Source organism: Lampris incognitus, chromosome 9 (genome assembly GCF_029633865.1).
Source record: "Lampris incognitus isolate fLamInc1 chromosome 9, fLamInc1.hap2, whole genome shotgun sequence".
NCBI lineage: Eukaryota > Metazoa > Chordata > Actinopteri > Lampriformes > Lampridae > Lampris > Lampris incognitus.
This window is the reverse complement of record NC_079219.1, coordinates 51,539,271-51,557,114: the sequence shown is the minus strand read 5'-3', so window position 1 is coordinate 51,557,114 and position 17,844 is coordinate 51,539,271. Positions and strand designations below refer to the sequence as shown.

At 43.5% G+C, this 17,844-nt stretch overlaps 1 protein-coding gene across 1 annotated transcript in view; it reads right to left on the bottom strand.

The window, feature by feature from the left end:
* The window catches only part of LOC130118566 (soluble guanylate cyclase 88E-like), an 85,806-nt gene extending 68,254 nt beyond the window's left edge, over positions 1-17,552 (bottom strand). Inside the window, exon 1 of the mRNA XM_056287010.1 lies at positions 17,317-17,552. Within this exon, the coding sequence (XP_056142985.1) occupies positions 17,317-17,552 (236 nt within the window). The remainder of the gene's footprint in view (positions 1-17,316) is intronic.
* Between the last annotated feature and the right edge of the window lie 292 nt (positions 17,553-17,844).

Below are 17,844 nucleotides of genomic sequence, written 5' to 3'. Positions count from 1 at the left end.
ATCTGAATTTGTCTTGCTTGCTTTGACTTGCTGTTATTCAGGCTGTTGAACGTTAGAGGTCAGCATCCTGTTTAAACTGACAGCTATGGAGCGATGCTCCAGGTGATGATGGTGAAGAACCACTTTTGCTCAGGGACAGCAGGGCAGGCGGTGCTAACAACATCAGGAGGCTGAACCTACGTCCTTGGGTCCCTCTGACATCTATCTATTGGTCTATACATCAGCGCTGGAATGACTAGGTATTACAACATAATGGCTTTTTTTTTATTGGTGATGCCTTGCTTCTCTGATTCTGTGTTTTCCTTCAGTTAGGGGCATTGTCTGAGTAATCCACATGTTGTGTGTTTGTGTGAGTGCGTAAAATGTTGTTTGGTCTGCGTTAAATCCTTTCTAGTTGGTGTTGGCTGAAATGCATTGTCAGCTAGCTCTGATAGAACACATACTGTTACACTGTATGACAACACACTGGCTACACCACTAATACAGTGTAACTGTATGCTTGCGTTGCATGAGTGAGTTGTCTAATAAAAAAATGCACACATAATTTTGATTCAGCAATCAAACCTATATTTTACTGGATGTTGTGGATACAAAGATATATTTGAATATTTTTCACAGAATGAACACACCAGACAGGATACACTGTGCAGCACTGCAGAACAAACATTGCACAGTCAAGGCTACTGTAATGATGCTAATAGAGGTAAATGTAATAATAGTTCAAGTTACCATAACCCCTGAAAATGCTGGGACCAAAAATTCTCTGCCCCCCCTGTTTTGGTGCCAGTGCTATCTATTGATCTGTCAGTTTTTCATTTGTCTATCTGCAAATTATTTCTGGCAGATGATTAAATTGCTTGATGATGCAATGATGCCTAACTGAATCCCATCTAGTTTACCAGCAGATGTGCTGACATTGTGTCCAGAAAGCTCAGTGTCAACCAAGACACTTATACCCTTATATCAAACCAGAGATAGACACCAATTTACAAACTACAGACCGATTTCATCATTGTCACAATTCTCCAAAACATTGGAAAAACTATTTGCTGCTAGACTAGACAAATTCATTGAGAAGCACAATCTGCTGACTGATAGCCAGTACGGGTTTCGACCAAAATAGATCGACGTCACAAGCAATTAGAGATCACAAAAGCTAGCCTAGCCAGGACGCTCGAGTTGGCCAGAAAGATGTGTCAGCGTCATTTAATTGTCTCTGGTCCCTTACCCGTGAGGGGTAATGATGAGATGTACAGTAGGCTCACCTCAATGAACAACTGGCTGACTTGTACTGTAATGAGCAGGGATTCGGTTTTGTTGATAACTGGCCTTCTTTCTGGGGCCGCTCTTACCTGCTGAAAGTGGACGGCATTCACCCTACAGGGGAACAGCGCCACTCTTGTTTTGCAATATAGATAGCTGTCTATGTTTAGCTTGACACTAGGGATTTATCAGCAGGTTGCAGGAGATTGCAGAGCTTGCTAGGTTTAAACCTAGTGTGGATGTGGAGTCAACTACTTTAGTTAATATATTCAGTCAGGGAATTTCTCACTAAAAGCTTGGTCTATAACATTGAGACCATCTCCCTTCCCTGCTGTACTGCACCCCAGCTCTCCTCTCCTAAATGTATGCATCACAACAATCTTTTTGTGCATGCTCAAATCACAGAAAGTTGAATCAGTTCATCTGGACACAACATTTATTGAGAGGAACGTTTCATCACTCATCTAAGTGACTTCTTCATTCTCAACTGACTACAGGTATCCCCACCCTTATAAACAATACAGTGGCATAACGATTGAAACCAGTGATTGGTTTCATATGCAAATTATCGTGACCAATAACTAGAGTTACAATGGCCATGTGTACTATTGACAGAGGATTGGGGAATAGTTGCAATCACAGCATTGTAAGATGGCGACAGATGTACTCTCAGCCCCCCCCCCCCCCGGTTCAGGGATGGTCGTTCCCTCGTCACAAACATGGCCTCTTTGGCTCCCTGTTCAAACCAGTGTTCCTCCCTATCAAGGATGTGCACATCCTCATCCAGCCAGGAAACTTTTTGTTGTTTTTTGTCATTATGCTACTGTATTGTTTATAAGGGTGGGGATACCTGCAGTCAGTTGAGACTGAAGAAGTTACTTAGATGAGTGATAAATGTTCTCAATAAAGTCTCAATAAATTCTCTCAATAAACGTTGTGTCCAGATGAACTGATTCATTTTTCTGTGAACAATAATCTAATAATCAATCCTACCACTGGTGGTGGGGAAATGTGCAACAAAGCACCTAATAATATACCGAACCAAACATCTAATGTTATCAAAAGTGTGACCAAACATTGTCCAAAGTGTAGGTCTTCAAAATTGTCAACTAATACTATTACTATTACTTTTGACTGCTCCCGTTAGCAGTTGCCACAGCAGATCATCCATTTCCATCTTTTCCTGTCCTCTGCATCTTCCTCTGTCACACCAACCACCTGTATGTCCTCTCTCACCACATCCATAAACCTCCTCTTTGGCCTTTTTCTTTTCCTCTTGCCTGGCAGCTCCATATTCAGCATCCTTCTCCCAATATACCAAGCATCTCTCCTCCACATATGTCCAAACCATCTCAATCTTGCCTCTCTTGCTTTGTCTCCAAACTGTCCAACGTGAGCGGTCCCTCTAATATACTTGTTTCTAATCCTGTCCTTCTTCATCAGTCCCAGTGAAAAGCTTAGCATCTTCAACTCTGCCACCTCCAGATCCACCTCGTCTTTTCGGCAGGGCCACTGTCTCCAAACCATACAACATAGCTGGTCTCACAACCATCTTGTAAACCTTCCCTTTAACTCTTGCTGGTACCCTTTGGTCGCAAATCACTCCTGACACTCTTTTCCACCCACTCCATCCTGCCTGCACTCTCTTCTTCACTTCTCTTCTGCACTCCCTGTTACTTTGAACAGTTGACCCCAAGTATTTAAACTCACATGCCTCCGTCACCTCTCCTCCTTGCATCCCCACCATTCAACTCTCCTCCTTCTCGTTCACACATAGGTATTCCGCCTTGCTCCTACTGACTTTCATTCCTCTTCTCTCCAGTGCATACCTCCACCTCTCCAGGCTCTCCTCAACCTGCACCCTACTCTCGCTACAGATCACAATGTCATCCCTGAACATCACGGAGACTCATGCCTTATCTCATCCGTCAACCTGTCCATCACCACTGCAAACGAGAAAGGGCTTAAAACCAATCCTTGATGAACTCCCACTTCCACCTTGAACCCATCCATACTTATGAACCAACCTCTGTAAAGCCTATTATTTTAAAAAATCGAGTTACACACAAGAGTTTGTACTAACAAACGGATGGACCACTTTGCGTGATGCTCAAAACACTGAGCATTTTAGGCAGTTCGTCAGCCCAAGGGAGAATAACGCCACACCATCATTACCATTTTAAGTCAAATCGCATAAACATTGTGTGCGTTGTGTTTTGACTTAAAATTTTCGTGTGCTTACCCTCGTAATCACGGCTTGAAAGTGTAAATCTGATGCAAGTGATGGTGATGCATAGAAGAAAAGGAAAACCATCATGATTGAAACGAAAGTGGACATAATAAAGGGTTCAGAGAGAGGTGAAACGCTCTTATCATTTTTTCACTTAACCAGTGAGGTGGGAAGGCGAGCCCCGAGCAGGCTCTCATTTCTGGCGTCAAACGGCCAGCCTCCACCGGGCGCAACCCACTCCCAGGACAGTGACAGGTGGGGAGTTTGAAATGTAAGAAATGTTTCTTTAAAGTTTATTTTATACCTATACACACTTTCACTCTCTCAATTATAAATACTGTACTTTAGTTAGTTTCATTAGTACTGCATTATTACATTTGTGATGTTTTAGATAAAATATATACTATATACTAACGCAAACATTTGACTAATTGACCCTAGATGTGAACTGTATGTAACTGTTCCGACTTACATACAAATTCGACATAAGAACAGAGTTAAAAACAGAACTCTTTCGTAACCCGGGGACTACCTGTACTTTCCTGTACTTCCGCATTCCAACATCAAGTCTCCTTGTCTTTCTTCCTCTGTATAGATGACACACCAAGTACTTTCCTAGCTGTCTCCCTCACTATTTCTGCAGTGGTTGTCCAGCCATCCAGCAACTCTTCACTACCACCCATCACTACCACTCAGTGTCTATCTTAACTCCTCCCTGAACACCACACAACAGTCTTCCTTCTTCAACTTCCACCATTTGATCTTCGGCTCTGCCTTCACTCTCTCCGTCTTCTTGATCTCCAAAGTCCTACTACAGATCACCATCCAAAGCTGCCTAGCTATGTTCTCCCCTGTCACCACCTTGCAGTCTCCAATCCCTTTCAGATCGTGCCTCCTACATAAGATATAGTCCATCGGTGTGTACTTTCTTCCACTCTTATACGTCCCCCTGTGTTCCTCCCTCTTCATTAAATATGTATTCACCACAGCCATTTCCATCCTTTCGCAAAATACACCACCATCTGTCCTTCCACATTCCTCTCCTTGACATCATACCTGCCCGTCACCTCCTTATCACATGTTCCCTTCACCAACATGCCCATTGAAGTCCATTCCAATCACCACTCTCTCCTCCTTGGGCACACTCGCCACCACTTCATCCAACTCACTCCAGAATTCTTCTTTCTCTTCCATCTCACACCCAACTTGCGGGGCATATGCACTGATAACATTCATCAACACATCTTTGATTTCCAGCTTCATACTCATGACTCTGTCTGACACTCTCTTCACCTCCAACTTTTCCTTCAGAATTATCCCTACCCCATTTCTCCTCCCATTTGCACCACGGTAGAAGAGTTTGGACCATCAGCGTGGGAAGGACAGGCGGTGCTTAAATATGACAGGTGCTCATTCTAGGGGATTTTAATATTCATGTATGTTGCCCTTCCCATTCCCTCATCTCACATTTTTTAGATCTTTTACTATTTTAACCTTATTCATTCTGTTAAAAGGGCCACAAATTCCAAAGGTCAAATTTTAGACCTTGTACTCTCATCTGGTTTCTCTCTTAAGTGTCTTAATCTGGTGGATATGCTTGTAACTTACCATAAAGCTGTCGTTTTCAAAGTTCTACTACAGCTCGCTATTCCCAGTCACTATCCTAAAACACGCTCTAGCATTCTCAATGCTGGCTCTGCAGTTAAATTCTGTGATGCTTTTAATTCATCATCCTTTAATATCTCTTTATACCCCCTCAATCCAGATGCACTGTTAAATTCATTCAATGATCAGTGCCTATCCATCCTTGACCAAACTGCACCACTTAAAACCAGGAAACAAAAATCAAATAACCTCCCCTGGCTGAATGATCACATTCGTGCCCTCCAAAGACTGTAGAAAATCCAAATGACAACGGAAGGTCAACAAATCTGAATTAGCACATAACACCCTTAAAACCAAATGTTAAGTTACCAGAAGGCTGTTAAGGGTGCAAGATCAGCTTACTTCTCTGATTGATATCTAGAAATAACCACAATCCTAAAATTCTCTTTAGGGTAACTAATTCTCTTATTAATGGTCCCTCCATTTCTTTTTTTGAACCTAATGTTGAGCTATTTGAAAAATGTTTCACTCATTTTGTAAATATGTTGGAGAATATCAGGTCCCAAATCCAGCCTGGCTCTTGCACTCTTTCCATTACCATGTTAATTTTGCCTCTTTTACCCAGTTTCAACCGACTGCAATTTCAGTGTTAGAGAGTACAGTCTCCAGTACGAACTCCTCCTCCTGCATCTTAGACATCATCCCCACTAAGCTCCTCAAGGAGGTATTTTCCACTGTTAGCCCTGTTATTCTGCAAATTATTAATAATTCTCTGGCCTCTGGTTCTTTTCCAGACAGTTTTTTTTAAATTTATTTCTGATTTTTCCCTTTTTTCTCCCAACTTAGTGGCCAATCGATCCCTATTTTAATTCAAACACCCACCCTCGTACTGCATGTGTTCGCCAACTGCATCTCTCCGGCCGGCAGTCTCGAAGGAGACCGCCTCCCCACTTTCGTGACAAGGCGACTCCAGGCCGAACCACTGTTTTTTCCGACACACACAGAGACGCATTCACGTGACGAAAACAAGCCGACTCCGCCCCCCTCCCGAAGACAGCGTCGCCAATGATTGCTGCTTCATCGAGTCCGGTCATAGTCAGATCTGACGAGACCGGGGCGCGAACCCCAGTCCCCAGTGGGCAACTGCATCGACACAAAGCCGACACTTAGACCGCTACACCACCGCGGACCCATCCAGACACTTTTAAGCATGCCATTGTTCACCTATTGCTAAAGAAACCTAATTTGGCTCTCCTGTCCTTAAGTAACTACAGACCAATCTCCGAATTGTCTTTTTTTATCTAAGGTTCGGGAGAGAGTAATTTCATCTCAATTGAGATGATTGAGGTGATTATCTATTATGAACGTGTTTTTAAGTTTCCAGTCTAATTTTAGAGCATTTCATAGTACCGAGACAGCTGTAGTTAAGGTTACTAATGATCTATTGCTTACTGCAGATAGAGGTGACTGCTCGATTTTAGTTCTTTTAGACTTTAAGTTTGCCTTGGACACAGTCGATCACAGTATCTTCTTTCATCACTTACAGACTTGGGTAGGCATCAAGGGCTCCGCTCTTAGTTTATTATGCTCTTACCTCTCCAACAGAACTTTTTCTGTTGTTCTGGGTAACTCTACTTCTTCGATGGCTCAGTTCAGTTGTGGTGTCCCTCAAGGCTCAGTTCTTGGCTCCCTTCTGTTTTCTATATACATGCTGCCTCTTCGCAAGACTATTCAAAATCATGATGTGTTTTACCATTTTTAATTTCTAACACTCAGTTATACATGCCATTAAAACCCACAGATCCCAGAGCCCTAGCAAATATCAAAACTGGCCTTTCTGACATTAAATACTGGGTGTCCCAAAATTTAATGAAATTTAATGATGACAAGTCTGAGGTCATTCTGTTCAGTCCCCCAAATTCCATCAGCCCTTTCGGTACTAATCATAGTGGTCTGTCAGGTAGTCTTATGCAGGTTGCTAGGATTCTTGGGGTAATATTAAATGCTAACCTCAGTTTTGATAATCAAATCAAACATGCTGTTCAGTCATGCTTTCTCCAGCTCAAGGTAATCTCTAAAATTAGGTTATTTTTATCAATTGCCAATCTGAAAAAAGTTGTACATGCTTTTTTCTGTTCTCGGCTTGATTACTGCAACACACTTTACTCGGGTATCAGCAAGGGCTGCCTCCAGTGTCTGCAGTTGGTACAAAATGGTGCTGATCGGCTCATTACTGGGACAAAGAGGCATGGCCATATCACTCCTGTGCTTGCCTCCCTACACTGGCTCCCTGTTATATTTCGAATTGATTTTAAAAAATTATTGCTCACTTTTAAGGCTTTAAATGGTCTTGCTCTTACATACAGTTCTGATTTACTGACCTGATATATACCCTCTCGACCATTAAGATCTGCAGATGGAGCCCTGCTAGCTATTCCCAGATCTCGGTTTGTCACAAACGGTGACTGGGCTTCTGCTGTTAGAGCCTCCGCACTATGGGACTCTCTTCCTATTGAACTAAAACAAACCATGTGTCTAGCTTCTTTTAAATCTCATCTTGAAACTTTTTTTTGTGAAAGCTTTTAAAAATGTTTGATATTTGTTTTTATTTATTTGTACTTTTATTTGTACTTTTTACTTATTTGGTCTTATTCTTAGTTTTGCCTTGTCTGGTTTTATTTCTTTGTAAAGCACTTTGTAACACTGTTTTACAAAAGTGCTATATAAATAAAAGTTATCTCTCCTTGATAAAAACACACGTGTATATATACTTTTTTTTTTTACATGACGACGCTGGTCGTGTGACTTGGGTCCTGAGCAGTTCCAGTGGCATCTGGACACTGCTTGGCATCCTGCGCATCATATTCTTCATAAATTTCATAATTCCATTATAATTCTGTTATCCTCTTTCAATGTTGTATTCTGTAAATTGTGTAAACACAACATCCATTGCACGTTTTCCGTCTTGGGAGAGAGATCCCTCCTCTGTTGCTCTCCCTGAGGATTCTCCCTATTTTTTCTCCATTAAAGGTTTTTTTTTTTAGGGAGTTGTTCCTTATCCGATGGGAGGGTCTAAGGACAGGATGTTGTGTTGCTGTAAAGCCCACCAAGGCAAATTTGTAATTTGTGATATTGGGCTATACAAATAAAATTGACTTAACTTGACTTGACTTAACTTGACTTACTGACTATCCCCTTATCAATCACATATACACAGCTTATCCTCTAAACACACATAGGCATTCACAACCTCCCTCACACATACATGTCTTTACCTACACACATACACACACACCTGTAGTGGCGTTCCTGCTGTTTCTGCCCAACACTGGTAAACTCCATCACCACCTCCACCTGCCAACCAGCGCAGACACACACACACACACACACACACACACACACACACACACACACACACACACACACACAAATTTAACAGCCATGCAAATGCACAAACACACAGACAACGTTCATCAATAATCCAATTTCCCATTTCCTCTTATTGTTCTTCTGGTTTCCATTGGAATAACTTCTCCAACGGTTGGTTCCCTGCTGGAGTCATGTTTGTCGTGTGGTGTTTTGTTTTGTTTTTTGCATGGTAGAGTAACAGTTTCTGAATGGGAGACAAGGTCAGCGAGCCTTCACTAGGATGGCTCCAGAGAGAAGGCAGAAAGACAACAAATGGCTGAGCAGGCCGTCAAAACCTCCCGCGGCAAGGGAGGTAATTACATCAGAAAGTGGTAACCTAAAACACGGGACACACCGGGCTCTGTGTGTGTGTGTGTGCGTGTGTGTGTGTGTGTGTGTGTGTGTGTGTGAGAGAGAGAGAGAGAGACTGGGTAGTTGCTGTGTGTGTGTGAGAATGAAAGTTTGAACAGGTTTGTCATTTGAAATTCTGTGTGTGAATTTGTGTGTGTGTGTGTTTGTGTGTGTGTGCGCGCACGTGTTTGCTCGGTCTGTCAGGGTGAATCGGCACCGGCGTGTTATCGTTTGTGTGGCTGGTGTGTACTTGTGTTTCGGTGTGTGTGTGCGGGTATTTGATCAGCCCTATATTCCCGACACCATGTGCGGGAAGACACGGTTCGAGCGCGGGTGTTGGCTTGTGTGCGGTTGATCTGTGTATTTCCTTTGCGTGTTTTTGTGCGGTAAAAAACACAAGCGTAAGCGTTTCGTTTGGGTGTGAACTTGCTCGGTGTGTCTGTGTGTGTGTGTGTTTGTGCACACAGCGCCGGTGTGTTTTGTGCGGTGTACTGTAACACGTCAACACTTCCGAGTGGAGGGTACGCCGCTCACATTTCCGTTGACTCATCATGTGCGTGCCAGCGTGCCGCCGGCCATAAATCATTTACACCATAACGCCTCAGTCACTTCTTCGAGATAATGGATGAAATATTGATGAACTTCATTCACAAACCGACATAAACTGTCATCTAGGCCAGCATACATCTTACTTTATTTTGAGATGTTAATTGGTATTTATGCCCCCCCCCCACACACACACACGGGGGGGGGGGTGACCTACATGAAAATGCACAATAGTACAAACCTTTTGGAATGGATAACGGATAACGGATAAAAGATAACGGATAATGGATACGTGACCTTTTCAGTCTCAGCTGACTGCAGGTACCCCCACCCTTATAAACAATACAGTGGCACAACGACCCCAAACCAAGGACGAGTGTCATATGCAAATATACGTGATCATTAACTAGAGTTACAATGGCCATATGTACTAGTCACAGAGGATTGGGGACTAGTTGCAATCACAGCATTGTAAGATGACTACAGATGTACTCTTAGCCCCCCCCCCCCCCGGTTCAGGGACGGTCGTTTCCTCTTCACATAGATGGCCTCTTTGACTCCCCATTCAAACCAGCGTTCCTCCCTATCAAGGATGTGCACGTCCTCATCCTTGAAAGAGTGGCCGCTGGCCTGTAGATGGTGTAGACTGTGGAGTCCTGGCCTGACGTGTTAGCTCTCCTGTGTTGTGTCGTCCTCTTGGCCAGCGTCTGTTTGGTTTCCCCAATGTAAAAGTCACGGCACCCTCCTGGCACGTAACAGCATACAATACATCGCTCTGTTTGTGCCGGGGGACCTGATCCTTGGGGTGGACCAACTTCTGGCGCAGGGTGTTTTTGGGTTTGGAAAATACACATCTCAGCTTTTCCGACACTCCCGCCACATTTGGAATCACCACTGGTTTACGCTTAGGCAGCTGTGGTCCTTCTCCTCTCTTGGATCGGCTGGTGCACTGTTTGGGCGTCTTCCTGGCTTTGACAAACGCCCAGTCAGGATAACCACACTTAACCAGGGCCTGTTTAATATGGGATTTCTCCCCTTCCCCGGCCGCTGTGTCGGTGGGGACGTTGTCAGCTTGGTGGTACAGCGTCCTGATGACTCCTAGTTTGTGCTCCAGTGGATGATGAGAGTCAAACCCTAAGTTCTGATCAGTATGTGTTGGTTTACAGTAAACATCCATCCATCCATCCATTATCTTAACCGCTTATCCTGCTCTCAGGGTTGCGGGGTTGCTGGAGCCTATTCCAGCAGTCATTGGGCGGCAGGTGGGTAAACACCCTGGACAGGCCGCCAGGCCATCACAGGGCCGACACACACACACACACACACACACACACACACACACACACACACACACACACACACACACACACACACACACACACATTCATTCATTCATCCATTCATTCCTAGGGACAATTTAGTATGGCCAATTCACCTGACCTACATGTCTTTGGACTGTGGGAGGAAATCGGAGCCCCGAAGAGGAAACCCACACAGACACGGGGAGCTCTCCACACAGAGGACGACCCAGGATGACCCACCAAGTTTGGACTACCCCGGGGCTCAAACCCAGGACCTTCTTGCTGTGAGTCGACTGCGCGAACCACTGAGCCACCGTGCCGCCTACGGTAAACATAAATAATCAAATGTCCCCCATCACCACTTGCAATTTCACAGTCTAATACAGTTTCTAAGGGTGGGAACACCAATAGAACAATATCTACAGTATAGAAATGCTATAGTAATTGTGTTAAATGTGACAAAAAACAACTTGTATAGTACTGGCAATAGTGTTTGTATAGCAATTTGTATGACTTGATGTTTGTATGGGGAGACGCAACCATCCTGATCATAATGTGTGAGTTTCAGGGTGTATTTAGAATCATTTATTGGAATTAATTTTTTCTTTTTTTGTTGGTAAAAAGCTTCATAAAGTGTACATTACCAGATTCATTGGGCTGTTAAGACCTGTGATTACCTTTATTAAAAACAGTGGCGGACCGTGCCCTCTCACTGTGGGCCTTCAATCTGTGAACACCCCCCCCCTCACTGCACAAGCACCCCCACCCAAAAAAGCCAACCTGCCACCTCAGTAGGCCACACCTACATTCACAAGAATGATAGCGCAACCGAGCATATTTCTGCCCACTGGGGGATTCGATCTGGGGTTGTACTGCACCACGAGGCGACATCGTTAACGGCTCAACTAAAGGGGGCCGACCCCATGGTGGTTGGCCAGTGAGTCTTTTATATGTTACAATAGCAATGGCATAAAGCTACAGCAAAGTTACAAGAATTCACACTGGAGAAATTTAAAATCTGTAAAAGGAGGTCCTTTTCTATTGAAATAGATGCCAGAGACGACAGGCGAAGCTGTCCAATCCTGTTCTTATTCTTACTCCGTTTAAGAAGTTTAAGTCTTACTCTGTTTAAGAACTGAAAACAATCGCTCAAGAGAGCTGGTGGAAACAGGAACTGTTGCAATTGAAGAAGTGAGAAAATGGGCATCCGGGTAGCGCAGAAGTCTATTACGTTGCCTACCAATGATCCCGATTCGAATCCCTGTGTTACCGCCGGCTTGGTCAGGCGTTCCTACATTCACAAATGGTTGTGCGGGTGGAAAGCCAGATATATGTGGGTATGTGTGCTGGTCGTTGCACTAGCGCCCCCTCTGGTCAGTTGGGGCGCCTGTTCGGGGGGTGGGGGAACTGGGGGGAATAGCATGATCCTCCCACGCGCTACGTCCCCCTGACAAAACTCCTCACTGTCAGGTATAAAGAAGCATCTGGCGACTCCACATGTATTGGAGGAAGCATGTGGTAGTCTGCAGCCCTCCCCGGATCAGCAGAGGGGGTGGAGCAGCAATCAAGACGGCTCGGAGGAGTGGGGTAATTGGCCAAGTACAATTGGGGAGAAAATGGGGGGAAAAGCCAAAAATAAAAAAAAGAAGTGAGAGAATAGAGTTGAGGCAAGGCTTCACGGAGTCCCTTCACCTGAAGGAACATCAACAGATCCACTGGCCCCATCCCCTCAAAATCCAACACCTTGTACATCACACAAAGTTCTGTCTTCAGTCTTGTCAAGTCAAAAGTATTCATAGCTTTGGCCCTGGTTTATTAGTGCAGTCTCCGGGCAATATGTCGCATATTCTGCGAACAGCTGAGGTTCAAGCGGTGCAACAGAAGACAATCTTTATTGGTCTTTCAACCCGTTGGTTATTTGAGCAATGATGTTCTCGGTCACAGCATTAGGTAGAACACTGTAGTGTGCATGGAAATCTCTGATTCCTTTCCCCTTAAAACCTGGTGGCTCACCAGTATCAACACAGATGCTGTCAAATGTAGCATGCTCCTGTTCCACACTCTGTCTGAAGTCCTCAACCCTTTCAATGCAGAACTTCACGTGAAGATTTATTCTGCAGAACTCCAAACACAGCATCCGATAGGAAAACATACCATTGAAGGCAGACCCGGCTCTAGACAACACGAGGGCCCTAGGCAAGATTTTTTTTTAGGGGCCGTCCTTACTTTGCCTGGAGCCGTGAACTATGAAATTATAAACTACATACTTTATATAACTATATGAAACTATTATTGGTTTTATGAAGACAACATGACAACATTTTTATGTTGTACTACCACAATGTGGCAAGAACATTCCTGCAATATATAAAGTGGGCATAATCCTTGCATGACATTATTACACAAAACACACATTTGTAGTAAACATGCCTTCATTCAGTAGAAGTTCATTAAGAATGTTGCCCTCAGACCTTAAATCAGAGGTCTCAGCAACATCCTCAAGGCACAAAGTCTTTCTAAAGTGTCCACAACAAATGAAGGTGATACAACTCTTGACGGCAGGCATGTTGGCAGAAAAACAACACAACCCAGCCAACACTCCACAGCAGTCACACAGTTCAAAATAATCTAAAAGGACAACAAAGCTCACTCCATGCATAGCAACATGAATACTGTTGATGTGAGGTGTGAGTGAGTATATACACCAACAACATGAAACAAACTAATATTCTATTACACACAGATGTTATCTGTACTTCCTCCAATAAGATGATTTACCAACTGCCTCGAGTGCACAAACTGAATATTTTCCAGTGCATAGAAAAGAAGTTTCCAAAGTGCTTTAAGTGGAACTGTCAGAATGTCTGGACAGATTTAATAATGCTTAATGGGCTCTCATCTACCCATCATAATATCCTGTAAATACCCAAATACAATATATAAGAAACGTGACCAAATGTGACCAACAATAAGATCAGATTCCAGTTTGATACTAGATCAGCTACAATGCTGTTGACTCAGCAAGTGGCAGAACAGAAGCTGAACAAAACGTTGCGTCACTGCGACTGCCTGATGATAAATGTCAGCTATCTATAGTGACAAAGTTAAATCCAAAACATAATTTATAACTTCTATGGCAGAAAATAAAACTGGGTAAAAGATAAGACAAGGACAATAAAACGTTTCAAAACAAGAATGAAATGGTGGAAACATTTATCTATACAGATTTGTGCAATTTGTGGTTTCCCTAATGCTGTAAAGCTTTTTTCTACTTGAGTGTGTGTGTGTGAGAGAGAGAGTGAGTGAGTGACAGAGAGAGAAAATAATCACCTGCGAATTGCTAAAGAATGTCTGTAGCACTTTGATTCATTTACAATGACTCCATGACACGTGCCTGTATCCCGACTAATCAAATGTGCTACAGTAATGACGCTAGCTTCACTGACTGACCTCGTGCATGCTAGTAGCCATGTAAGCTACCTTAAGGTTTGCCGTCTGTCAGCAGCAGCTTAATTGCTTCTGAACAGAACTGGCTAATATTCACCTGTGAATTGCTAAAGAATATATGTATCAATTCCTTCATTTGTAATGACACATTTCTGAATCCCAACTTCTGCTCTGTTTCTTAATTTTTCTTTCTTCCCGATGTTGCCATGGTTCAGGATAGCTAAATCGATCATTACTGCTGTCTTCTGTTCCTTGTTGACCACCACAATGTCTGGTTGGTTAGCCAGCACCTGCTTGTCAGCTAGGAACTTGGAAGTCCCACAGGATGTTAGCTCTGCCAGATATAAACATATAAATAAATAAATAAATAAATAAATAAATAAATATATATATATATATATATATATATATATATATATATATATATATATACACTACCGTTCAAAAGTTTGGGATCACCCAAACAATTTTGTGTTTTCCATGAAAAGTCACACTTATTCATCACCATGTGTTGTGAAATGAATAGAAAATAGAGTCAAGACATTGACAAGGTTAGAAATAATGATTTGTATTTGAAATAAGATTTTTTTTACATCAAACTTTGCTTTCGTCAAAGAATCCTCCATTTGCAGCAATTACAGCATTGCAGACCTTTGGCATTCTAGCTGTTAATTTGTTGAGGTAATCTGGAGAAATTGCACCCCACGCTTCCAGAAGCAGCTCCCACAAGTTGGATTGGTTGGATGGGCACTTCTTGCGTACCATACGGTCAAGCTGCTCCCACAACAGCTCAATGGGGTTCAGATCTGGTGACTGCGCTGGCCACTCCATTACCGATAGAATACCAGCTGCCTGCTTCTGCTCTAAATAGTTCTTGTACAATTTGGAGGTGTGTTTAGGGTCATTGTCCTGTTGTAGGATGAAATTGGCTCCAATCAAGCGCTGTCCACTGGGTATGGCATGGCGTTGCAAAATGGAGTGATAGCCTTCCTTATTCAGAATCCCTTTTACCCTGTACAAATCTCCCACCTTACCAGCACCAAAGCAACCCCAGACCATCACATTACCTCCACCATGCTTAACAGATGGCGTCAGGCATTCTTCCAGCATCTTTTCATTTGTTCTGCGTCTCACAAACGTTCTTCTTTGTGATCCAAACACCTCAAACTTGGATTCATCCGTCCACAACACTTTTTTCCAGTCTTCCTCTGTCCAATGTCTGTGTTCTTTTGCCCATCTTAATCTTTTTCTTTTATTGGTCAGTCTCAGATATGGCTTTTTCTTTGCCACTCTGCCCTGAAGCCCAGAATCCCGTAGCCGCCTCTTCACTGTAGATGTTGACACTGGTGTTTTGCGGGTACTATTTAATGAAGATGCCAGTTGGGGACCTGTGAGGCGTCTGTTTCTCAAACTAGAGACTCTAATGTACTTATCTTCTTGCTCAGTTGTGCAACGCGGCCTCCCACTTCTTTTTCTACTCTGGTTAGAGCCTGTTTGTGCTGTCCTCTGAAGGGAGTAGTACACACCGGTGTAGGAAATCTTCAATTTCTTAGCAATTTCTCGCATGGAATAGCCTTCATTTCTAAGAACAAGAATAGACTGTCGAGTTTCAGATGAAAGTTCTCTTTTTCTGGCCATTTTGAGCGTTTAATTGACCCCACAAATGTGATGCTCCAGAAACTCAATCTGCTCAAAGGAAGGTCAGTTTTGTAGCTTCTGTAACGAGCTAAACTGTTTTCAGATGTGTGAACATGATTGCACAAGGGTTTTCTAATCATCAATTAGCCTTCTGAGCCAATGAGCAAACACATTGTACCATTAGAACACTGGAGTGATAGTTGCTTGAAATGGGCCTCTATACACCTATGTAGATATTGCACCAAAAACCAGACATTTGCAGCTAGAATAGTCATTTACCACATTAGCAATGTATAGAGTGTAATTTCTTTAAAGTTAAGACTAGTTTAAAGTTATCTTCATTGAACAGTACAGTGCTTTTCCTTCAAAAATATGGACATTTCAATGTGATCCCAAACTTTTGAACGGTAGTGTATATATATATAGCTGAGTGCATGTCGCACAAAACAAGCTTGTACTGAAATGTACTGAAGTTTTTTTCCCCCTACATCTATCTTAATTTCCGCTCCTCATTTGTTGGGCACTTTTATCAACAACATTGATGGTTTCTGAAAAAACAAAAACAAAAAAAACAAACCAAAAAACGCTATGTTATATATATATATATATATATATATATATATATAATTTCTTTCAGTGGAGGATAGTGTCCTCGAGGCAAAGACGATGGGAGCCTCCCGGCCATCGGACTCCATATGGAAGAGCAGCACCCCCAAGCCATAAGGCGAAACGTCACAAACAACGGCTAATGGCTTTGTTTCGTCTTAGTGCATGAGCGCGCCATCAGCCTGAAGCAGTTGTTTTGCAGCAGTGTAAGCTTTTTCATGTGCATCAGTCCACTGCCAGGATGCAGACTGATCCAGGAGGCGGTGCAGCGGTTCTAAGATGGTAGCCTTGTTTGGCAAAAAACAGCTGTAAAAATTGAGTAGGCCTAGGAATGACTGAAGCTCCGTTTTTTTCCGGGGTGAAGGCGCCTTCTGAATAGCCTCAACTTTCTCCATAGTCGGCCGCACGCCATCCTTGTCCACACGAAAACCTAAAAATTCAACTTGGTCAGCAGCAAACACACTCTTCCCCTTCTGTAGCCGCAATCCTGCTTCTGCGAATCGTTCCAGCACTGCACGAAGACAATCATTGTGCTGGTCAACAGTCTTTCCCGCTATTAAGACATCATCCAGGTATGGTTGCACGCCTGGTATACCGGTGAGGAGTGTATCCATGAAACGCTGAAATATGGACACAGCTGTCGATACTCCAAACTGCAGGCGGCGGGCTCGAAACAGCCCGCGATGGGTGTTTATAGTGAGAAGCTCCGCAGCCTCGTCGTCCAGCACCAGCTGCTGGTAAGCTTGTTTGAGGTCCAATTTACTGAAAAGCACACCCCCTGCCAGTCTGGAAAACAGTTCAGCCACCGTAGGAATGGGGTATATATCAGGTTTCACAACTGTATTCACAGTGCAGCAATAGTCACTGCAAATTCTTAAGCGGCCATCCTTTTTAACTACTCGAACGATGGGTGTGGCCCACCTTGAGTGTCTCACGGGCTCAAAAATACCCTGAGCTACTAGCTTGTCAAGCTCCTCAACTAGCTTTGGCCGAAGGGCAAAGGGCACCGAACGTGCTTTAAAAAACTTGGGTGATGCTGTCGTATCAATATCAATAGCAATTGGAGGGGTTCGTGAAGCCCCGAGGTCCTGGAAGACTTCTGCATATTCCGTTAAGATGGACTCCACGGATTGTAAGCATACTTGGCGCACCCCCATTACGGAAATGCCCAGTGCCTCAAACCAGTCCCTGCCCAGTAGACTTGCCCCCTGACCTCGAACAATAATCAGTGGTAAGGTCTTGTGATTGCCTTGATACTGCACATCCACAAAAATCTTCCCATTAACTTGTAGTTCTGCTTGTGACCATTGTCTAAGCACACTACTGTCCTTGTGCAGTAAAGGCGGCTGGTCAGGCCACAAGGTGTTGTAACTGCCCTCACTGATCAAGGAGCATGCGGCTCCAGAGTCCACCTCCATTACATGTGTTTTGTTATTCAGGATCACAGTG